This window comes from Atractosteus spatula, chromosome 2, assembly GCF_055471065.1.
Source record: "Atractosteus spatula isolate fAtrSpa1 chromosome 2, fAtrSpa1.hap1, whole genome shotgun sequence".
Taxonomy (NCBI): Eukaryota; Metazoa; Chordata; class Actinopteri; order Semionotiformes; family Lepisosteidae; genus Atractosteus; species Atractosteus spatula.
In genome coordinates, this window is record NC_142707.1 from 69,229,254 (window position 1) to 69,253,605 (window position 24,352).

Genomic DNA, 24,352 nt, shown 5'->3' on the forward strand with positions numbered 1-24,352 from the left:
GACACCATTTGCAATCATTAAAAATATGCTTTTATAGCTCGGATATATTTGTTGTACAGTCAGTGAACGAAATAGCTCCCTGTTTGCAAGAAAGGTGTTGCTGCTTAATTACACCATATGTTTTAATAGCAGTCAGCATCGCAGGGAAAAGTATGTCTTCTGGGGCCACATGTTCTGAAATGAATGACACATACTTTGTGTATGTTTAAGAACGGCGAGTATGCGATGCTTTCTCCCGGAGCACGTCTCTAGATAACAAAGGAACATGACCGTGTCGCAGAAAAACAAACAATCACAGCTGACTTTGATTCACTCACGTGATTTGCGGAAGATGTGGTCACATGACCGTGCGCCGGGGTTGGCGTAGCTGTGCGTCGGCGTTGCGGATCACGTGAGGCTGTGTGCGTACGCGGCGGAGTTGGGTGTGAAGATGGCGGACGAGGAGGCCGAGCGGGATCACAGTCCACAGATCGGTACCAGCGCTGCGATTGTGGCTCTCAGAGAGCGGCTGCAGACGCTGGCCACCGAGCTTAGGGACAGCCGGGAGCCTGCCGTGCAGTCCGCCGCTCAGTACTGCCAGGATTTCTGTCAGGTTAGACGAACGTTTCTTAAACTATTCGTGCGTGCAGTCGCATCCAAAATAAACCCTCAGAAACCAGATCGTTATTATTAACCAAGCTCATTGCTGAGGAGGGGGTTGCCGGAGCCAAAGAGGGGGAGGTGCTCCTTTGTGTAGGTATAGTAAAGAGGGCAGAAAAGAAAATCCCGAGCACCGAGGCGTTATTTTCTGTTTTTCCCCCCCGATGAGCAGCTGCAGCCTTGTGCAGTGCGTGTTGTCGCTGCACGTATGTTTTGATCTGCAGAAGTCAGGAGTGCAGAGCCGGGCGCCGTGCATTTTCCCAGCTTTTTGTCCTGTTCCCAGACGTGGTGCTAGGCGCCTGCCAGTCCCATGGTGAATAGAAGTTGCAGCTCCCTCCATCAAGCGATTTTTTTTTTTAAGCGCGTAGCCGTTGTAGCGCTTTGCCTTCTGTAACCCGATCTGCAGGACGTGCTGGTGTTTTATCCCGAGTCAGAGTGTGCTCGCGTAAAGATCATTAAAGCCCCCCACTGCTCGAAACCTGCATTCGAGGCCTCCAGGATGTGTTGTATTGTCGAGACGTTTTTATTGAGCAGGGCAGCGGATTCCGGGCTGCCTGGAGGAAGAGCATGCCTGTGACAAAAGATCACGACCGCAAGCTGTTTCTTGTAAGGGCAGAGCCCGCAGGTTATCTCTAAAATGGTTGAGGGTTTTGTTCTGGCGTCCGTGCTTGCCTTCTGGAGAGCCGTCATCATCCAGTGTACCTTTCTCGTGTGTGCCGTCCATCGGCCTCGATTAACACAGCAGTGAGCATGGGAAGGGTTTGGGAGAGGGACTGGGACAAGGGTGAGGCGTACGTGCTGACCCCCTGGAGTTTTAATTCCGCCTCGACGCTAAGGTTTACTGACCTACATTCATCATGGAGTTCTTGGACGTTCAGTTTCGTATTATTGGATCCTTTGTATCTGTAGTCCGTGTAGCTTGTGTCCTTTTTATGGCCGCATGCATGTTTAATAGCAGTTATATATTTACTCATTTAAGTGTATTTTATTTGTTGCTCTACACGTGCATTTACTAATGACAGAGAGATTAGCTAACAACACCAAACTGATCAGGATGCCTCGAATTTCACAAGTTGTTCCCCCCCCCATCGTGCAGCTAAAAGATGGGGTTTTAACAAATTCAGCTGCTCTTTGTGAAATGTGTAAAAGGTTGTAAAACTGTACCACTGATTGTTAAATAGTCTTCAATGCTATATGACTACTTTGTTTTTACCATGCTTTGTGTTCTGTGGCTCCAAGGCCATGATCTCTTTTCATTGTTAGATCTTGCAGTCAGTCAGCAATTTCAAAATTGTGCCTACAACTCTCACTTGTATCCTCTGACTTTCAGTTGTTTCATTTACTATATTCATCTGCCCCTGTCACATTGAGATATACCAAGAAAGGTGCATTATAAAATGAACTATATTGAACCTTCAAATTTTGAGACATAACTTATAAAGCAGTAAACATTTTAGAGTAACATGCATTCTATAAATCAATACCATAAAGAGCATTTTTAACATTTGTTTCAAAATGTTTATAGTTTAACCTTGATTTGTAGGTTGCCTGTTGCTTGGATTGTGATATTGTTTATAAATGTCATTCCTAAGTTCTAAGCAAAGATCAGACTTTCGCTTCATTCTGTCATGGAACAGGATTTTGTATCTGACGTTATGCAGTTTAAAGCTCTCTAGCAGCATTGTCAAGTCATTCCATTTTCTTTTATGTTGATAATTACAAGCTTTTTCTTATTTAATATTGGCTCTTAAGTGTAATTGATTTTGAGTGAGAATTTAAACCTTTTTTCTGTAGGTGTCAGGCAGTTTCTAGAATCGCCATCAGTGTGGTTTCCTGCTCAAAGGCTATTACAAAATAAGAGCCGTAAGGAACACTTTCATTAAAAAAAGGTTGTTCTGTAACATTGTCTAGCTAGACTCCGTATTTTAAGTCATGCTTTGAATAGATTCCGGTGTTCTAAATATATTGCCATTGGAGAATTTTGTACTGTTCACTTGACACTGTGAAAAAGTTACTTGCTGTTCAAGCAGCAACATTTTAAAAAATGAATATATACTGGAATGCTGACATGAGTCAAGAAGAAAGGAGCTTGACTGCTGGGGGGAAACATATATTTTTTTTAATGTTTTACCCCCACTTAAAAAGTGGTGTTACTGATTATCCCAGAACACACACAAAATCTCATCAGACATACGCAGTGTGGTCTGTGGAACAAGTCATGACCCAAGTCTGAATGAGTTTATCTATATACAAAACTGGGGATGGGGTAGGACAGCTCGTTGCCATAGTGCGACCTTTGCGGTCTTGCTGTGTTCAGTCTCCTGAGATCCATCAGAAGGTGTGGATCATGTGCAGGAGGCTGGCAGTGTGGAGCAGTGGTTAGGCCCCTGACTCTGGGAAGGTCAGGAGTTCACGTCCTGGGTGGGACACAGCTGCTGTGCTTTGCTGAAGGAGAGAGCGCTCAGATTGCTGCAGTAAAGCAGAGCAATTACAAATCAGTAGGCTACTCTCCAGGTTGTCTTTAAGAAGGAGAATTTGTTCTCAGCCGGCTGATCTGGTGAAATAAAAGATTGAAATGTTGATCAGTCTGCCTCAGAACTTCTCTAGCTTGTCAGTGTGTTCCATATACTGCCACAAGAAAACAACGTTTATGGGTTTTATACCAGGAATTCCATTTAGATGTGAAAAACTGGGATGCTGTGATCCTTTTGTTCTGCAGCCTCTATTTAAAAAAAAGTCTGGAATAAAATGCAATCAGGGGAAAAAAGAAATTATACATTTTTGTAATTGTAGTGTTTATATCGATTGTGGCTTGTACTGTTGCTTCGAGAGAGTCAGGCTGTAAGTCTACAACTTTTATAAAGGAAAGTGATTACTTTTTCAGATGCTCAAGTATTGTTTTCATCATAGAAGCTTTCCACCTGCTAATACTGCAAAAGCCTGCAATCCTAGGTTATTGCAGTATGTTATTTTAGTAAGCTGACAGAACGTATAGGAAATCATAATACTATATTGTCCTTAGGCAGTTGATGTAAAGTTCATATCCTTGGAAGGTGTCAAAACGGAAGGTCTTACATTTGTCAAATTTGTCTTCGGGTGAGAATCAACATCAAGATATCATAGTTCACTGCTCCCTCAGTTAAAAGCTATCTAAATGCATGCAAACATTTTGTTCATTAATTGAAGCCAAATAACATTATAGGTTAGTTTTAGGATAACCTGCAGCATATTCAAACAGTAGAATAAATGTTTATAACCATTTTCTTCCCCCAGTCTTCATGACCTATTGCATATGCATTGGAAGTGGTGCCAATGCAATTTCTGGTCTGACATCCATTTTGTGTCCTTATAGCTCAGTAACCTGTAAATACTGGTAATAGTGATAGTGCTGCTGCACTGTTCCTGAACACTGGGTCCTTAAGGGCCACGAGATCTTGAGGTTTTCTTCCCACTTAGGATTCTAATTGTGCAGTTGAGCTCTTGCCCTGTGCCTAAAGCAGGTAGAATTATAAAGAGCCTGATAAAAACTCCTGGGCTCGGGGTGTCAAAGTGTGGCATTGGACACTGGTTTGGTGTGTTTAGATGTCTTGCCGAAACTACAGAGGTGTGATAGCCAAGATTCTGGATGTTATGTAATGATAACTTGATAAAAATGGTAGTTTCAGGTTTCCTGAAAAAATGTTCAAGTTTACAGGTGTAACAGGGTCCATAGTCATAACCTGCATGTTAATAAAACCTACTTCATAATAGTGTCATCAGACATGCTGTGTTAAAGGGCTCACAATATTAATACCACATGTCAGGACTAGGTCTAACACTTGAAAATCTCTATTCTGGAGCCTATAGACCAAAGGACCAAGTGTGTCCTCGGACAGACTTTAGAACAGATCATTCTCTGTTGTTGTCTTTATTGAAGGTTGTCAATTTTCTGTTTCAGCTGTATAACTTGATTGGATGCATCTGAGCAGGATGTCAAAAGGTCACACGTCCTGTGATGTAATCAGTCTTTCTAGGAGAAGAGTTGCCCCTGGGAATGACACGCATGCTTGTGTTTGTAAATTGTCTACATTGTTACTCCAGAATGTAGATTTGTCTCACGTATGACTTAGCTAAGATCAAGATATTTAATGTAGTAATAGGTTTGTGTAAACTCTTTAGTTTCAGAATTATCTGCAGACAGACTAAGGGTGATGGTAAGAGTAAATTGAATAATGATTCTTTATTCAAGCAGCATAATAGCTGGTGTGCTATTAGTTTTTGTTGCTCTTATTATCTGTAGTAAATTTATCATTTTAAATGTCCTTCGAGCCAGACTTTCAACTTCATAAAGGCAGTCTTCATTAACTACAGTTGAAAGATGATGCTTTAATCAATTTTGTGTCACATGAATGACCCAGAAGAATTCCAAGTTAAAATGCATCATTTGTGTTCTTGCTTAGGGAAAATGAACTGGCAATTGATCTGTGACAGCAGAAACAAATGTGCTGTTTTTTCGCTTTGTTTCAAAGGATTGGTCCACTGGTCTCCTGCTGCTGTGCAAGACAGCTCCTACAGCCCAGCGAATTTAGTTTGAATCAATCTGTCACTGACCAGAAAGCTGCTTATTCCAGGTTCAGACTCTGCAGACGTAATGATCAGGCCAGGAGTTCCCAGTTGGCTGAGCACCAGTCTAAGCGGAGTTGTCTAAAGGACCAACCAGATTGCAGAAGGGATACTTTTTTGGGGATCTCGGCATCCTTGAGGCGGAGTGGTGGCTCTGTGGCTAAGGATCTGTGCCTGTGGCTGGAAGGTTGCCGGTTCAAATCCCGCGGCCAGCAGAGGAATCATACTCTGTTGGGCCCCTGAGCAAGGCCCTTAACCCCAACTGCTCCAGGGGTGCTGTACAATGGCTGACCCTGCGCTCTGACCCCAAGCTTCTCTCTGTGTGTCTCATGGAGAGCAAGCTGGGGTATGTGAAAAAGACAAATTCCTCCTGCAAGAACTTGTATATGGCCAATAAAGTAAAGTGAGAGTGAAGTGATCCTTGGATATCCAGATCTCCTGAATATCTAGAATTTCCGGGTCTGCATCAAGGATCCATACATTCAGGATACAGTTTAGCAGTGCTTCTGCCTGACAGGAGTGTGTGTGTGTGAATGATCTGTGGTTTTGTTGGTCAGCAGGGGATGGTAGTGTTGTACACGAAGAAACAGTTATTTTATTCAGTAAAAATGACAGATCAGACAGTCTGTACTGGACAGGTTCTGTGTTTTGCTGAGCACCCTTTGCCTCCCTCGTTCTTTAATAGCAGTACTGTTGACATGTAATGAAAAGAGCAAAAAATCTGCCACATTGTACAATAACAGGGATAAATGAAGCGAACTGCACAAAACTTTTACTCAGCCATGTACTGTGAGTTAAATTAAATCATCACCAAGGATTTATTTTCTGTTTAATTTAAATAGCTTCTTAAGATTTATTGTTTATTTAAATGCTTATTTTCTGTCTTTTTTTCAAGTAAGTAGATAAAAATAGAAATGTTTTGCCTGAAGAGCGGATCTTTCCTTCTCGACACAATTTTTCAATTAAGGGACTCGCTAATAGCACTCTGTATTCGTTACGGTAAAAAACCCTGCCTTATGAATCCGTGCTGCTATGTTTGAAAATATATGCATTTCATTTCGCTTATAAGATGTCTTGATAATGATGCTGATAGCTTCTTTAGTGCTTGTCTGGACACTCTGCTTGAAGCACTTTACGGGTAACGGGGTCACTCCTCCCCCACCACCAGTGTGTAGCCCCGTCATAGATGGGGATTATGAGGAGGCCATTACTGGTAAAGGCCAGGGAGAAGTTTGGCCAGGACACCGGGGTAATACCCTACTGAGAAATGCCCTGAGATTTTTAATCACCACAAAGAGTGAGGACCTTGGTTTTACATCTTATCCAAAGCATGTTATGTATTTGAGTGGCCCCATCATTATACTGGAGCTTTAGGACCCACACAGACCGCAGGGTGAGTGCCCCTTACTGGCCCTGCTAACACCTCTTCCAGCAGCAGCCTCAGCTTTCCCAGGAGTCTCCCCTCCAGGTACTGGCCAGGCTCGTATCTGCTGAGCTTCAGTGGGCTGCAAGCTGTGAATTGCAGTTTAATATATCTGTCGGCGTGGGAGGTTAAGGATATCTTTCACGTTACTATACCGGCAGTGTTTTCAAAAATGTGCATCCTCTCACAGTTGTTTGATGCTATTCCCCAAATATCCAGCATGTCGCCTTCTTGCCTCGACTCGGCGCTGGGCTTGCACTTATAATGTGGCATGAGAAACTTCCTATTGAGATGTATTGTGGGCCCACTTTTAAGTCTGTGGATCAACAATAAAAACGTAGTAGATTTCGCAACTCTGATATCAGTGCAGGGAAGAGTAGCCGTCTACATTATGGAGTTGAAAGGAATGTCCCACTCTGAAAAACTGATTTTTTTTTTTGAGTCTTGAACAGTGAAGGCTAAGAGGGAATATGATGTGAGTGTTCAGAAGTCTGAAAAGCATTGACAAAGTCAACCCGTTGGACATCTTCTGAATCAGGAAATTCACCCACAATAAGATGGAAGTGTATTTAAAACTGAGAACAGGAGGCACCTTTTAACCAAAATGGGCTTTAGGAGTCTGGAACGCACTACCCAGCTGCATTATTGAAGCTGATGCCTTGATTTCTTTCAAGAAATGGCTGGACAAGACTCAGATTACTTGGCTGCTAGCAAACATGAACTGGATAGGCTGGAGGTCCTCTCATTTGTAATCTTTACCTTAAATACTGGAGGTATGCAGAAAAGCATGAGACGTAAAACAGGAAAAGATATATACGAGACAAGAATGCACGGTTTCATTTTATGCGTTTTGCCTGTGAGGTCATTACATGAAACAAGAAGCTAATATACAACACTTGGTCCTCTGTATTCAAGCTTCTCCTCTGGGATGCTGGACATGGGCCTCTGACAATTTTTTGCTCAGTTTGTAGCGCTTGTCCGTTTTGTAGTGGTAAATACATATTCCAGCATTTACCACCGGCGTGCCCTTCAGGGGATCAGCTGAGTTTACAGACCAGATCCCAGATGGAAGTGGAAGATCTTGAATGACACTTGCCGTCGAGCGCTGTGAGGAATAAGTGTGAGGAATGATAAGTTAATGCAGGTGAATGGATAGACCCTGAATACAGTATTGCAGGGCCTCCCAGCCCTGCACCTTGGCGCGCACACACACACACACCTGCTGGTTTTTGTTCAGCTTGAGTTCTTTAATTGAATCCTTAATTGAACTAAGAAGACGCTTGATTGTAACCTTTACCATTTTTTTAATAGTCAGAAGTTGGAGGTCCAAATTTACTTCTGAAATGCTATAGTTCCGATGTTCCCTGCAACATGCTTGGGAAAAGGAAATTGTTTAAAGAGGTTAAATTAATCCTATTAGTTCCCATAAGGAATCTATTATGTGACTGGGACCTGAACTGGAATTAGGTTTTGGAGCTGTTTCAGAGTGTAGTTCCCCTGTCGCCTCCACTGAGCTATGCCACTGTTGTAATGCCTCAGTTGTGCATGCCAGCGTTGCATGTGAAAACTGGCATGCCTCTATTTGTCAGCCCCCTATTGCTGTTTTTCTCAATTTAAGTTCAAGACCATAAGGGGGTAAGTGTACTCATTTTGCGCACCCTTGTACAGTGAAGCAAGAGCAAGAGGACACAGCTAGAAACAGGGCACTACGTAAAAAGATCATAAGGCATCTTTTACACAGAGGAGTTCCCACCGATGTCCTGGCTGAGGGAGGACTTCCGCTTCTCACTCAGCTCCCAGCAGGCAGGTGTGCAGAGTGCCTCCTCTCGTCTGCAGTCTGTTCCTGTGTTCTTCTAAAACTCATCGTTGCAATCGCTAGGTAATCCTGATACTTTATAATGAAGCTATTTCACGCTGGGGGGAAAATGTTTTCATCTTGCATTTCTCTATCAATAATGCAGCTTTCAACTGATCAAAATTTGTAACTAAGTTGTCTTTCTCCATTTATTTACTAATTAGTCATTGCTGTTGTAGGAGATTACTGATGGCGCTACTTTGTCTAATAATGGACTAACATTATTTTTCCAGATAACTGGATTTCATTACATTAAGTGCTGTAGAGATGATGTTGTGACTTACGTTTGAACACTAGTTATTATATCGTTCCAGGAGCTGCTCTTTATCACAGCACATTTTTTTTCTGCTGCATACAAATCTCTTATTAAAATGTTGTTGCTGCTCGCTGTTTTTGCATCAGTACATATAAGCAGGGATGGGGGAAGCTCCAGTCCTTGAGAGCTGAGACCCTGCGTGTTTGACTGTTTTTTTTGTCAATTAGCAACCAGCAAACGCCTGAAAAAAACCCTTGAATTTAGCAAATAAAGATCAGCTGTAAAGGGATTAAGTGTTCCTCTTGCCACTATTGAAAGTCAGCAGTTAGCGATTACTGAAGAGATTTATGATGATGTGTGGAATGCTTTGTGTCTGAAGGTTTCCCTGTAACCACACAAGAAAAATGAAAAGCCTGTTGGTGACTTTGTAGGAATTTGTGCCAGTTTCCTATTTTAAGGGAAAACATTTTGCAACTCCAGCACCACCACCATTTGGGTGGTAGCAGCATAACGGTGAAGTCACGTGCTGAATCGCACTGCTTTCCCTGGTTGATGCCTGGTGCTGCAAGACCTCAGGGGCTGTAGAGTGAGGAGCGATGTCTGGACACTGTGCTTCTGTACGCGGAAAGCCACTTGTAGTGAGGAAGCTGGCCATACCTACTGATACGCTCCTAAAAAGAGCGCAAGGTCTAAAAATGCCCCGTGTTATTTATTAAGCTGTATTTATGCCCTGTTTAGAGAAGATATTCTTTCCCTGAAGTAATACCTATTGTAATAAGGCCGTACTTGGGAACGCCAACGCAAAACAGCTGTCCAGAGCACGACGAGCATGCGGGATTACCCTCGCTGTCCTTTCAGCGGAGGCGGCAGCTATGATCAGAAAATGCAAGACAAATGTTGTGCGGGCGGCCTGCGAAACTGCAGAACTTCCGCTGTTATCAAGCGAGCAACTGTGGAAAGGTCCCTCCAGTGTCAACATGCTGCAGCTCTGGATCGGTGGGGGCAGACCCATGTGGCCCAGCTCGATCACCCTCAGCCCTTGCAAGGAAGACCCTAATGGCACTTGCTGGAAGCGTGCCCTGCAGAAGTCATTAATCATGGCCTGCATCAGGGAAAGCCGAACCTTGTTCTGTTGTATTTTGTGTGGCAGTACATTTTTTAGAAACAAAATTGCTTAGCATGGTAGAGGCATTGAACTTGTAGCGTGTACCTCCCTTGCCGTTCTGCCTTTACTTTATGTATCGCTGTGTAATTTGTAAGTCACCCATGAAAACCAGAGTGAAATAGATGAAAACCAGAGTAGACAAAAAGCAGCACGAAATAAACTCGGCAGCGGCAGCATCTGTTCAAATGTGCGAGCCAGTCGGCGGCCAGGACTCTGAAATTAACTGCAGCCCACGGACGCTAAATTGCTCGTTTCAAGTCGGCTCAGGGTCGGGGGGCGAGGAGAGTCGCGTGCCTGACCGCAGGTGAACATGCCACTGCTGCACATTATTCAAGAGCGAAGCCCTTCACTCTGTCTGCTGTCCACGTCAGCAACTACTCACTTTCTACAAGAAGTAATGATTCTGTAAAAATCACTTCTTTTTTATTATTTGCCTGATATACAGTAGTTACACTTAGACTTGCCAGTCGCAATGGCAGTACAGTCTTCCCTTGCAAGCCATGAGTTTACCGAATGCGAATTTTGTTCTTTATGCCCGCTTGTCTCCTGCAGCCCATTATATGAAAGTAAATGTGAACTGACATGCCTTTAGATGTCCTCTCGTTACCTCTTGCAGGTGTACATTTTAAGAGCTACACACGTTGTATTGTACAGTATGACGTTTTGGTAGCTGATTGTACCATGCAGTGAAAGTGATTAAAATATATATGTACAGTAGTTCATAAGTCTTTGAAGCATATGAGAATGAGGGTGAGGCATCTGGGGTTGCTAAGTGTGCAAGATCAGGGACGTGTTTAGAGGATGCAAAGGAACAAGTAATAGGTTTATTCCATGCTGAAAAAAAGAAGAAAGAAAACAACGTTTCGGCCGTGGAGCCTTCTTCAGGTGTCTTTTTCTTTTTCCTTCTTCTTTTTTTCAGCATGGAATAAACCTATCACTTGTTCCTTTGCAGCCTTTGCCTGCTGACGCAGCTGCCCGCCTGAATATCTTTAGAGGATGAAATGAAAGTTCTTGATTGATAAGGAGCAGGAAGGTCAAAGCAGTAGTGCTGTTGGTAGACTGGGTGTTAACAAATCCACAGCAATAAAGACAAATGTGACTGCTGTCAGAGGAGTGTTGCCAGTAGTTTATGAGCTGACACTGGCTTTTTAGTGAATACTGGAACGTATATAGCAGTGTTGTAAAACAGAATCGTAGAATTTTTAAAAAGAATTGCTTCCAGCTGAGCGAAAAGCATTCCAATCAGATGAAACTGCTGCACGGTTTCTGCTGCAGGAGTGATTTTCAATTTTCAGATCAAATTGTTGGTTTTCAAAGGCTTGTGCAAGATATCTTTTTACATTGCCATTAATCAGAAGGCGCCTATGTTATGTTAGCGCCTATGAAACCTGCGAAAGTTTCTTCACTGTACTTCCCAGCAGTAAAGGGAGCCCAGAGGGTCGCTGAGCGCGTCAGTGCAGCTGTGACATACTGCGGGTGATACTTTCAGAATCTGGAGAGCTAACGAGGAAAGATCTGTCCTTCTTTTGAAAGTGCTGCTTTCTTGGAGCGTTTTGTTTGCAGGGTAGAAAATGCACTGGTTCGGAATGAAGATGTTGAGATGTTTTATTGTGAACGATTTAAACCAACACAAGACCTATAAAAAGTGCTTCCAGCTGAGCTGACCTCCTGAAATACAAGTTGGGTGAAAATTAAAGAAAAAAATAATTTCATACTCCTGCAAAAAAGAACCAGACAACTGTCTTTTGAAAGCAAAAACTAACAATCTGAAGTAATTAATTTTTTGTAGTTATATGTTCATACATTTAAACTCTTATTCAAGGTATAAAACAAGTTCTGAAAGCTGTTTTTCTTAAAGGCTATGTGAAGGATATCTTGCTTTAGGGTTTTTTTAACCGCTACGAATTGAAAATGCTTTATTTGATGAAGCAACCTGCTGGTCTCTGCAGAAACCCAGAACTTCACTCCTCATTTTCATTATTGTGTTAATTAGCAATGAACTGTACGCACCAGAGTCTGTACTGCATCAAATCACTGTGAGTGTGTTGAATATTAAATCAATACTGGTATTAAACTTACATTGTATTAGAAATTGCCGAAGAGGATTCTCAGTATTCTAATTCCTTTGAAAGTACAATGCATCACTAAAGGATTTTTCAAAAACACAGGATGGAAGTTTGCAGGGGATTTAGTCTTACAACCCCCAAGGCACAAACAGAAATTCAAAGGCTTTCTCATGTATATTTTTATGCTGTGCGTTCTTAGCATAATAAAATAGTGCAAAATATTTTTTTGTGTATAGGGAAGAAATTGTTTGCATTTCAAAAACATCTGCTAGACGCAGAAAGAAAATTGCAGTAAACATTATCGGGGCATTGTGTTTGAAAATCAAATTCTTTTAGCTCAAGTAGCACTCCAGTTTATAAGATCACTTTATTGGCCATATACAATTTCTTGTATTAGGAATTTGTCTTTTTGCAGACCCCAGCTTGCTCTCCATGAGAGAGACAGACAGGGAGAGAAGCTTGGGCTCAGAGCGCAGGGTCAGCCATTTATACGGCGCCCCTGGAGCAGTTGGGGTGAAGGGCCTTGCTCAGGGGCCCAATGGAGTAGGACTCCTCTGCTGGCCGTGGGATTTGAACCTGCAACCTTCTAGACACAGAGCCCGCATCAGTCAATCCAAGTCATGTGCTCTGACACAAGCCCTTTTATAAGCGTCCCAGTGTAAAGGCCAACTATTCTTATTTTTACATGAGCTTTCGTAGGTGCTCCTGAAACTCTGCAACAGCTTCATGGTCAGAAGATTGAGAATCCCTACTGTTTTACCTTGTGGAGGCTGAAGCACTTTGTAATGTTGTTGAACCAGCCTCTGTGGCTCCCTTCTCCCCCTTAACGAGTTAAATTCTACTCCGAGGTTTCTAAAGATCCCCCTGAATGAGGCAGCCGGAGCATATTGGCTCCAGTCCCCCTGGTGTATAAAGTAAGGAGTTATTAGATTCTGCTTACAATTTTAATTCCAATATCAGTAGAATAATACATTTAAACCACAGGTGTCCCTTATTAAAAGTGTGTGAAGTTACTTGGTTGTATCATGGAAGTGTCGTATGACGGGAAATAGGTTTTAAAAAGTATAATATTGAAATTGCATTTCAGAAAAGCTGAGAGCTCTATGAGCTCATTATAACATGGTCCTAACAGAGATGGGGCCTTCATAACGTTTTTTTACCTGTGAATAATACATGAGGGCTTGACGTTTGTTGGGAATAGTTCCAATACTGATACTGATGCATAACTCTTTTAGGGGAGAACTGCAATATAAATTTCTCTGATCGGTTATTAAATCTCAGTAACAAATTCATGGATGGTATTGCAAAATTTTACAGATTCCCAGTTGTGCACAAAAGCCTGAACTTTGTGAATGTACCGCAGTTTGACCTTGTTGTCACACACACTTGGTTTTTCCACGCACGAGAGCGAGAGTTTACAAGAATTGACGTGAAGCGGCCCTTCCTGCTCACGAGTCACTGTGATGACTGATGTACTGTAATGTACGAGTGAATAAGTACAGGTTGTGGATCAGACATTTCACTGCAGAAATGTGGCAACATGATCTGCATGCAGAGTTAACAAGTAAGTAGTATTTGTTAGCAAAACCATCTCGAAGTCGGGAGCAATATTTCTATTGGATTAAAAGCGATGTATTCACAAGCCTGCTTGTTTACAATGTGATGGGGCCGCTTCACGTCATCAGACGTTTTGTTGCCTTGTTCTGAATCGCAGAATACGGCGCTGAGCATACCGGGAGATTTGATCAATTTTGTGATGTCGATTGGAGGTTCTACATGTTGCCGTGTACATTTTACTTTCATTGTGGTTTGAAATGCACTCATCAATACCGATTCTTTCTAACCCCGAAATATGCAAATAGTTGCAGTTTCCCTTTAAAGCATTTGATAAAAAAGGCTTTACTGCCACCGGTATTTACAGGACACTCGCCAGCCTTCACATGTTTTATAATCTGCATCTTAACATGCATATTGTTAGTCTTGATATTTTCGCCGCTTTTAATAGCAGCTTTCCTTTTGACCTGCAGAGTCTAAAAAATGCAAAAGAAAAGTGAAAACAAGGCACAAGGGAAGCGCTAAAGCAAACAGTATTGGCTGAAAGGCTTCACACTCCGCCTGCACTCTGGAAATGGTCCATAACTGGTCCATGGTCCATCAGTTTCCCTACGGGATTAATAAAGTATTATCTATCTGTAACACTGAAAGGATTTCCATCATGCGTGTACCTCCTGGATACTTCAAAGACGTGCGTGTTTTTATTTTTATGTTTTTCATCAAAAATAATTAAAAACAGCATTCTAAGAGATGTATGTATAATGTTTAAAGAAGAGATTGGAGAAGGGATCTCCATCGCCATGCAAGCTGTAGAGTAACAAGTAAAGATTAATTCCACAATGAAGACTAAAAAGAAAATATTGTTGCAGTGACATCTGAAGACGTCTCTATAGCCACAACATTTTTCTTTTTCACTTTTCAGTGTTTCAGCACTTTTTTTTAAACATAAGCATGGTACACAAGGGAGATCCTGGGACATAAATGGTCAAACATGTATGATTATTTTCTTTGCTTTCCATTGTAAATCTGTCTGGGGCGAAGGTTTCAGTGTTGTTGGTGAAAATTGCTTTATGTAAATCCTCTTTTCATCCGTGCATTCAGAACAGAAACTGGAGTTTCTGCCTGCAGCCCTCTATAGTTGGGCAACCTGTATGAAGTTTCTCAGATGTGCTCCAGAGGGAGTGTTTGTCTGAGAAGACAGTCGGCAAAAGCATTGCTCTCGTGCTTCAGCGGCATGTCTCAGTGTATTTGTCTATTAATTATTTGTCTATAAAAAAAACAGGTTAATTACAAAAATCACAATAAGTGGATATTTTCATTGTTACTTTCTATGAACTGGTGGATGAGATCCTAGCCACCGAACCAGCTGCATGGGCAGTCGTTCTGCAGCCTCTCTGAAACACATCATAAACGCTTGGATATTGAATATTAGATCACTTGCTACCTTCTTTGCATGTAGCAGTCAATTTTAAATGCAGTTTTACAGTCTGACTCTGGTGCCATGTCCCGTAGCCTTAATGAACTTTTTTTTTCTAAAGCTTCATATCACAGCCGGCAAGCTTCATTGATCACGCGGATGAAGCAGGCCATTGCCATCAATACTGATCAGAACGAGACCTGCAAGCCGCGCTCAGGCAGGAGAGGTGCTCTGCTGCAGCCACTGACGTGTGGTTCAGTGAATCGTAGACAAAAGGAATTTGCTCCGAAGGCCCTGCAGCTGCCAAGGAAACAAGCAGAAACGGCAGTAAAGCCTCAAGCTGCTCTCTAATGGCCATTTTTTTTCTTACACTTCAAAGCAGACCAGCTTTGCTTGTTCTCCTGCCTTTCTCTGGGATCGGGTTGTTGCTGTCATTTCTGGGCTGAGAGAGGCATGGAAGAAAGACTCCCTTGCCTAGTGGCAAGGATGAAGAAACATGTAAAGCTCCTTCATAAATTAGTTTTTCAGACCTAGCTGTCTATTAAAGATGGTACAATGGGGGGGGTGGAGACGCACTCAGACATTCAAGGCCAGTAAGTGATACTTGTAAAGTGCCAAGCCAACTTGAAAATTGGTATTGAGGCATATTTTGTATTATGTAAACTGAGATTTCAGCTCAATTAGATTACATTTTACAGATAGTGGGCAAACATGAGCTGAATCAATGTAAAGTCACTTAACAGGGCTTGGGTCCAACCTAGCGTCTACAGGCATCTGGGATTTCCAGAGGAGTGAAGTGGCCACGTTCTTCCAGGAGAAGCGCATACTTGATTGGCGGAGCTGGAAGCTGCTGTGTCAGGTGTCGGTCTAGAACGTCCCATCAGTGCCGGGCTAGGTTCAGATCTGGAGAATGAGAAGGTCAGGACATGTGGGAAAACACTGGTTGACCGCACGTGCTGTGTGGGTGAGGGCATTGTCACCCTGGAGGACACCCAGGAAAAATGCTGCAACATGGGGTGAAGCTGATCACTCAGTGTCATTAGGTAGCGATTTGCATTGATCTTGTGTGATGTCTGATGAAAGAATGAGAACACCCAAACCATCCCTCCTTAATTGGACGTAATTGAAAGAATATTAATTCAGTACATCTTGATGTATTTTCTTAAATTTTGGATGTCTAAGGATAGAACTTTTGTGTTAAGTGTTTTAAGCATTTTGTTATTATAATGCACTTGCGTGTCTGTGTAGAAATTCCATTTGTAACATGAAGAAAGATGAAAAAGATACATTCTGCAGGAAAACCAAATTACACTTCTCACCAATGAACTATTTGAAAACACAGATTGGCAAATCTGTCATTTAAGAAGAACCTATAAATCAAGGCCCTATACAACGAAAGAAAAACAATAACAGGAGTAATGGTTATGATTCCCAAATGCCATATTGAATATTAAAAGATTTAAATGAACTTATTTGTTCATTTTAGTTAAAAGAAAAGCACTGTTAAGCAGTTTAGAATTTTGACATTTTCTTTAAGAAAAGGTTGTTTTGGTGGCTGTTTATAAAACCTGCTAGTCTAGGGCTCTGTCCTACCAGGGTTTGAGAGGAGAGTAGAGAGAGTCAAGTAGAGGAGTTTATTGCCATATGTACACATGCATTGGAATTCTTAAACACGCTGATCTCTCGGGACATACACAGTACCACGGACAACACCACACAATGTAGACAGTACATTACAAACATAATAAATATTAACAACAGGAACAATAAATATTGTGGTACAATAAATACGTAGTAGTGAGAAAAAAATATGGTGGACCATGCAAAAGTGCATAGTGCAGGTTTGTAACGAGTCTGAGACATGCAGTTAGCTGTTGAGGATGCATACTGCAGTGGGACAGAAGCTGTTCTTGAGTCTGTTGGTCCTTTGCTTTAATAGTGCAGTACTGCTTGCCAGAGCACAGGGAATGGTTGGGATCCTGAATGATGGATTGGGCTCTATTGAGACAGCGGATGATGTGAATCTCCCCGATTGATGGTAGATCACATCCTGTGATCCTCTGTGCTGTTACCACAGCCCTTTGTAGTGCGTCTCTGTCATGCACGGTAGTACTGCTGTACCACACAGTGAAACCACTCGTGAGGACAGCACTTTCTATGGTGCTGCAGTAAGGGTTCATGAGAAACTGCTTTCCTGTACCGGATTTCTTTAAACACTGCAGAAAGTGCAGGTGCTGTTGTGCCTTTTTCAGACTGGCTACAGTGTTGTGAGTCCAAGCCAGGTGAGTGGAGATCTGCAGGCTGAGGAACCTGAAGCAGCTGACAGTTTCCTCTGCTGTGCCATTGATGCTGATTGGGGCGTGACTCCCTCTGGGTCTCCTGAAGTCCACATTCAGTCCTTTTGTCTTGGTGACATTCAGGGCCAGGTTGTTGTCAAGGCACCCTCTTGTAAGATGCTCCACCTCACTCCTGTATTGCGGACTCATCATTGTTGTTGATCTGCCCAGTAATAGTGGTGTCGTTCCAAGATAAAGATCTGCTGCTGTTTTACCTAGTTTCAGTTAGAATGTTTTTTTTCTCCCAGTTGTAATGTGTAATGTGTTGCTAATGGACTGACACCATTAGCAACATATATTTTTATATATGTATTTTTATAATCTTTTCTTAGTGATCTCGTCACGTGGAAAGAGATGTTAATTTTATGACTTGCATGGCAGTTGCCACAGGTTACCATAAGCTTGATCAGCAGTTGTACATAATGATGGCATTAATATATATCGGTACATCTGTGTGAAATATATCGTGTCCCTTGAGTGGGTTATACTCAGCAGCTCTGGTACATTACTGATTTTATTGCTCGTCTGCAAGAGCTTAGGAACTTGCCTAATCAGCAGCAACCAACCATCTTAAAATAATCTGAATAGAATCTCTGCCCGTTTTCTCTCTGTGGTAGTTTCGTAAGAGGTACTAAAACTGCTTTAATAGTACAGGTTCTGCATTACATAGGACTCCTACGTGTAACACCTTTTTAAGAGCGGAGAAGGAATTATGTAAACATTACTGTCACATAGTTGCTGTTTAGGCACTGGAGTGTGCAGCAGGTGAAAGATGAGCTTGATGAGTGGGTGTGTGTGTGGGTTGGAGGAGCAGAGTGTTTTCCAAGCAGCACAGCGAGTTGTTGCTGTGAACCGAGATGTAAAGAACAAAATCGCAGTTACTTATTAGACAGAAGATCATCACGTCGCTCTCTGTAATGGCTTATCCGGGTCCGGGTCTCAGGGGAGCCAGAGCCTATCCTGGGTAGCAGTGAGGACAAGGCTGGGTACATCCTGGACGGGATGCCAGTCCAACTCAGGCCACACTCGGACACAGACACTCGCATCAGGACCGCCGGTTAAACTACGTCTTTGGACTCTGGGAGGAAACCCACATGAAACTCCATGTGGATAACATTGCAGCGCTGGGGGCCTGGGTTCTGTTTTTAGGATGCTAACCACTGCACCGCTTTGTGAGCTAGTCGGTAAATATGGTGGGACAAAAGGTGAAGCTCATTTTCTTTCCTAAAGGCTGGATTCAGCCTTTTTCCTTGCTGCTCTTTACCCTTCATTCCCCAACCAATATTTTCATAATTCTGCTTCAACTTACTGGTAGATCACCAGCCACTACTGTTACATGAGTAGACAAGCGTGCATTTATCCCAGCTGAAGCTAGTGTGGTTGCTCGCTGTAACTTGCTTTGCTTTTTTTCCGTTGGTTGAAAGCTTCTGTTCAGCATGTGACGCTGTGCGCTGTGTCCTCTCCACAGACTTTGGTAGAGTACGCCGGGCGATGGAAGATCTCGGAGGATCCCCTGCCTCTAGTGGAAGTGTACATGGTGGCCATCCTAAGCTATGCTCAAGCACGCCACTATCTCACCTCCGAATGCGAAAATGTATCCCTCGTACTTGAACGGTTAACATTGTAAGTATTTGTCGTTCATTTTCTTTAATGCTTGTGTGAAACTGTGTGGTAGTGGTTTACAGTAGTGTTATGTTTGCCACGCACAAGGTTTACTGCTAAAAGCTACTGTCCACAGTTTTCAGTTTACTTCCAGGTTGTGACGGCAGCTGTTGCAAAATTATCGTTTAAAGAGGAAACGTTGTTTCTGATTTTACTTTACGGTTAAACCCAGCAAGTCATTTCTTTTAATGACAGTGTATTGGAATGGGAGCCATTGATTCTGTAAGTCTATTAAAGGAGAACTTGATTCATTTAAATAATGACTTTGAACATGTCATTATGGTTTCCCAGTGAAATGCGTTTTAATTAGTTTCTGTTGTTTTTATCATCCAAGCAAGTGAAGGTATTGTTCTGTGATTCCTGTTTTAGCTTCTCAAAAGATTGTTGCCTTTTATCATTAGACTGCAACTTAGCTGCTAAAGTTGTGGCTTTGGGACTTTTTCCCATCTGCTCTTCCTTGTTGAAAAGTATCCAGCCCCACACCTCAGCAGCATGTTTCCCCATCCTGTTGCAAATTGCACTTTCTAGAAAAAGATTTTCATTGGAAGATTCCCAGGGCCGGTGCAAAAGTACTAAAATCCAAGTATGAATAAATGGGTATTTGGTATACTTTTTGTCTTATGCCTGATTGTAATTCAGAGGCACATCCAGAGATGCATCTCCCCTCCAGACATTAATTCACTGATGTAAAGAAACATTGCAGGCAAATCAAACAAACATGAAAGCATCATCAGGACTTTAATTTTGTTGTTGTTTTAAAAGAAAAGTTGATTGGTTTTGTCTGCCAATCAACCAAGACCCCCTTCTCAAAGCTCAAATTGTTTTTGTCTCTGAAGCAGGGGTTCCTTTAACCATTTGTACTGCCACCCAGGGAAAAGTCTCTTACAGATTTTGTGGGCCTAATGTTCATTTGTTTTATTTGAAGGAGCTGTGTTGAGCTTCTGCTTTCACTGCCAGAGGAAATCCCAAATGCCTTATGGCAGGAGTTTCAGTTGTCAGTGCAGGTGAGAGCTTCATAATCTGTATTTTTTTTTAAGTGTTATATAACTGTATCGCTCAGTTGGTCTGGGAGTTTGTCTTAAGTTTGTTTTTCATTAATGCTTATGTATACCTGTTCAGGGCGTTCTGCCTGCCCCCGCTTTACAGCTTAAAAATAGGGTCTTGGAAATGTTTTTGATGAGCTCTGTTCTTAGAAGAAGTATTTGAGTTTCAGTTTTAGTGTTTTTTTTATGTGAAAATGTGAGATGTCGTTATTTTGTTGAAACATGAAAACTTAATGCTTTGGGCCGATGATGTCGAGAGTTATACACATAACTGTCTGTTTTCTCTCTCTGCAGAAGGCACACAGTTTACTTTTGGACAGTGGGAACTGTGAACTGCATATGCTCTCATCCATTGCTAAGGAGAGGGGTGTATGGGCAAATGATACATTACAGTCCATTCTTTCAAAGGAGACACCAGAAGTGGAAAAGGGTTGGTCTAAGCTTTTGTATGAGTTATTTACTTAAGTTTTGTATGCCCGTACCTGAGCAGTGCCATGTGACTGCAGCTGAGGCTTCTCAAATAGCACTGTAGTACTGGCAGGGGCAGGAGTGGGCATGAGTTACCCGTGTTCGCCTCAGCTTTCTTGACGGCAACTCCTGGGATCTATTGGGTGCCTGCAAACCTGCAGCTTGCAATGAGAGAGACTTCAGCATGCCATTCAGAAACATTGGCACATTATAGGAGTGTGCCAACGGGTCCTAATTGTCTCCACCCATCTCTGTGACAAAGGAGCAAGTTGAGGTTAATTCCAGCCTGATCAATTCATCCAGGCTTATTTGTCTTTCGCTTCATAGCAGTGACAATCAAAGATCTCTCCAAGATGATAGTTTCTTATTTAACATCTCATGCCCATGAACATGGTGACTTTCCTGTCCCCCTTCTTTTCACAGGGTTGTTAGGACATTATTCCAGAACGGGTTGGTTGTCTATCCTCCAACATTTCCATCAGCTCTAAAAACCCCTTCATTCATTCATAGCTTGCAGCTTTTCACATTTTTCCAGGAATTCATCTTCCAGGTCTTAGTCTATTAGGACACTATCGTCTGGTTTCCATTTCCCCTGCACCCTCACCTCTCCCTCACCTGAAGAAAGCTCAACAACCAAAACCACATTTTTTTCTTTTTCTACTTTCCAGCATGGAATTAAATTTCTTTTGCTGCATGAAGGTTGACGTAAATCCCCAGTCAAACTTATTAGAGCTAACGGGCCAGGTTAAAAGCGGTTAGTAGTGGAAAAGGGGTAATTATTGTTTATGAAAATGGCTTTTCCAGAACTTAGTTCATAAGAAATTAAGAACATTTTTTATGTCTTTGGGGAAAAAATGAATGTTTTAGGTTAGTTGTGATTACATACTGTGGAAATGTTGTAAAAAAAAAACTCTTAGAGCTATGCTGTAAACCTTATAACAAAATGAGAGAAAAAATAGAGTAATAAAATACAGGTTGTCTTCAACCTGTTTCAGTTCATGGGTGTATGCTGCAGACTTTTCTTGTGTAAGTGGGGAAAAAATACTTGTACTTCTGATTTTCTTAATTCAGAATTGTTTAAGAAGCATATTAATTGCGCTACAAGTATTCCTGATTCTCCCAGTTTGCAGCATCAGGGATGTTGCTGCTTCTTACAGACACCTGTCAGTTACATAAAGCTTGCATGGGTTTCCATTCCACGTCAGCAATCTTCTTTTCTTTCCTCAGTTCGGGAGTTCCTTGAACAGGAAGGTGCAGTTCTGCTGGATATGCGGGTGAAGCACCTTATCAAAGAGAACCACATCGAAAAGGCGGCTTTGGTAGCGAAAGTGTGCTCGGAGCACCCAGAGTTTGGGGCAAAGAGCAGCTTTAAACAGACCTACCTCGTCTGTCTCTGCTCAGTAGCTCCGCGAGAGCAGGTCATGCAGGAGGTGAGTGAACCACCAGCGTGTCTAGCGGCCTGGTTATGCTGAGGGCTTGTGAATTACCCATGCTTTCAGTTTAGTTTGTTTCACACTGGGAAATATCAGCAGGGATTACATTCTTTTGGAACATTTAATTCAAATTTGTTTGTTGAGTGCACTTGCAGATCACAATTTTGTCCACATGGGTTCGGATCCTATGCAGTTAAGCGGAAGCTTTCTTTCTGGTTGCCTTTGGTTTATTTGGTGCTTCTCAAGTAACTGCCAAAGAAACGTAAACGTAAAGTTTGTGCATTTCTCTGGAAATCAGTGTCCTTCTGAGGCAAATTCCTGAGCGGTTCCTGCATTGTGAAATGTTGGTGAAATGCCGAATGGAAATGTGAAGGCAAGTATTGTAGAGGTGTAGCCTTTCGCCGTAAGCTTGCCAACCACGATTGTCTTTATAGAAGAGACAGTGATCCCTGACCATGCGATCCTATGAAATGATTAAATCCACATCAACTGATTCTACATTATCGTAAACTTACATCTGTTTTGTTACGCTTAAGAATGTATGTGCTGAAGCAATAAATGAATAGTCGCCAGTCCTGGTCCCAGTGCCCCTCACACCCGCTGGATTTCATTCTGTGCCACTTTAAGGAGATAATTGAAGTCTTACCTGGTCTTCAGTTGAATATGTGCATTTTGTTTCTATTTGCAAGTCTGGGACTTGATTTCACTTAAAAAATACAGCAGGTAAAGCTCCAAGATGTTTTAAGAGCTGGGACCAAACAGTTCAAATTCATCTTATTGTTATTCTTAGATTAATGAAGGTTTGATTGTGTAAGTGAGGGCTCGGCTGGAACATAAACCATCAGGTGTGTGGGTCACCAGGATAGGACTGGGAGCCACTGCAATAGATTATACTTGATATTGGGGTGTGACTGGGATGACTTCCAAGTACTAACCAAGCAGCTTCATACCAGAAGACACATGCTGTTAAAGCAATGTGTTAATCCTGAGATATTAATTGGTCCCCTGGCAGCCAAAGCAGCAGTCAGAGGAACGTTTCAAAATCATCTTCTGAACTGCTTGCCTTGTTGAGTTTAGGCCCTTTAAAGCTTGCACTGCATGTAAGGATGACACCCTTCCACCTTTTGGTTTGCGGTTTAGTGCCGCCCGTCTCCAAGTGAACTGGAGTTTATTTTGTTTTTGTGTTGCAAAAAATCGAAAAGGTTCTGTCTTCAACAAACCGAAAGCACGTCTTCAAATTCGATCCGTTACTTGGTTCGATTAACATTCGGGTGCGATAGCATGGCTGTCAGGTGTTTCACATGCAACTCCAACTGAACTACGGTCAATCAGAGTAACTTTGAAACTGGGGGGAAGAAACAGGTTTAGATGGAAAAGTACTAAAACTCTAGATATTTCTGTATTTTGATTTGAAACGATCTGCAAGAATGGAGATTGTTAAATCTGATAGGACCTTATTTTATCTATATCTTCTTCCTTGGCTTATGCTTTGGCGTTCATAAAGGCCCACTGTCAGGAAGTTGTTTTTAATTGCTTTTTGGATTCCAAGGTTTTCTTGTAAAGAAAATTTACAGACTTGTAAATTGACTCATGTTTCATGTATTCCATTACCTTCACCCTCAAAACAGATTTCTGAAGTGGACTGTAAAGATGCACTTGAAATGATCTGCAACCTGGAGTCTGAAGGAGATGAGAAAGGTGCTCTGAGCCTGTGCTCAGCCTTCCTAACTCGGCAGCTTCTCCAAGGAGATATGTACTGCGCCTGGTGAGTGACTGTTCTGGCAACTAGAGCCGAAAGATGAGTGTTATTGTATGAGGGAACTCGCAGCAGGGAAGAGCACTTCATGAGAGACACAGTAATCAATCTTGTTAGTAATGCATGTTGTGGATGGTATCTCTGGTATTCTAAGAGAAAAACTTTAATTGTAAAATGAGGTTGAATGGAAAATCAAGGTTTAACCTAACATTTTTAAAACGTTCTTCATCAAAATGCTTTGAAAGGTGAAACTAAGAACTGCGCTTTGGATTATACAGTATGTGACTATTCCAAACCCAAAGGACCAATTAATAGGTTTATTCCATGTTGAAAAGAGAAGAAAGGAAACACAGCGTTTCGGCTTCTTCAGTGCCACACCCGAAGAAAGCTCCACAGCCAAAACGTTGTTTTCTTTCTTCTCTTTTCAACATGGAATAATTTACTTGTTCCTTTGCTGCCTTCGCATGCTGACGCAGCTACCCACCTGAACTATTCAAAACCCAGTTGATTCAGATAATCTGTTAATCTGTTTTAACAGTTGTTTCTTCATTTTTTAAAAAAAAAGATTTAAATAGTTAAGTGGAATATTAACTTATAATTGCAGTATGTTATCCAGGTAAACTATGGGTCAAGCATAGTTGCTTTTTTCAGGCAACAGACACGATTAACAGATTATT

General features: G+C 42.0%; 1 protein-coding gene across 1 annotated transcript; it reads left to right on the plus strand.

Moving 5' to 3' along the window:
- The first annotated feature begins 367 nt into the window (after nucleotides 1-367).
- LOC148840135 (zinc finger protein 292-like) lies at nucleotides 368-21,430 on the plus strand. Its single transcript, XM_088906590.1, has 4 exons — nucleotides 368-592; nucleotides 18,782-18,936; nucleotides 19,901-19,979; nucleotides 20,313-21,430. Exons 1-4 carry the CDS (start codon nucleotides 431-433, stop codon nucleotides 20,481-20,483), a joined length of 567 nt encoding a protein of 188 aa, XP_088762716.1. The 5' UTR covers nucleotides 368-430; the 3' UTR covers nucleotides 20,484-21,430.
- The last annotated feature ends 2,922 nt before the right edge of the window (nucleotides 21,431-24,352 follow it).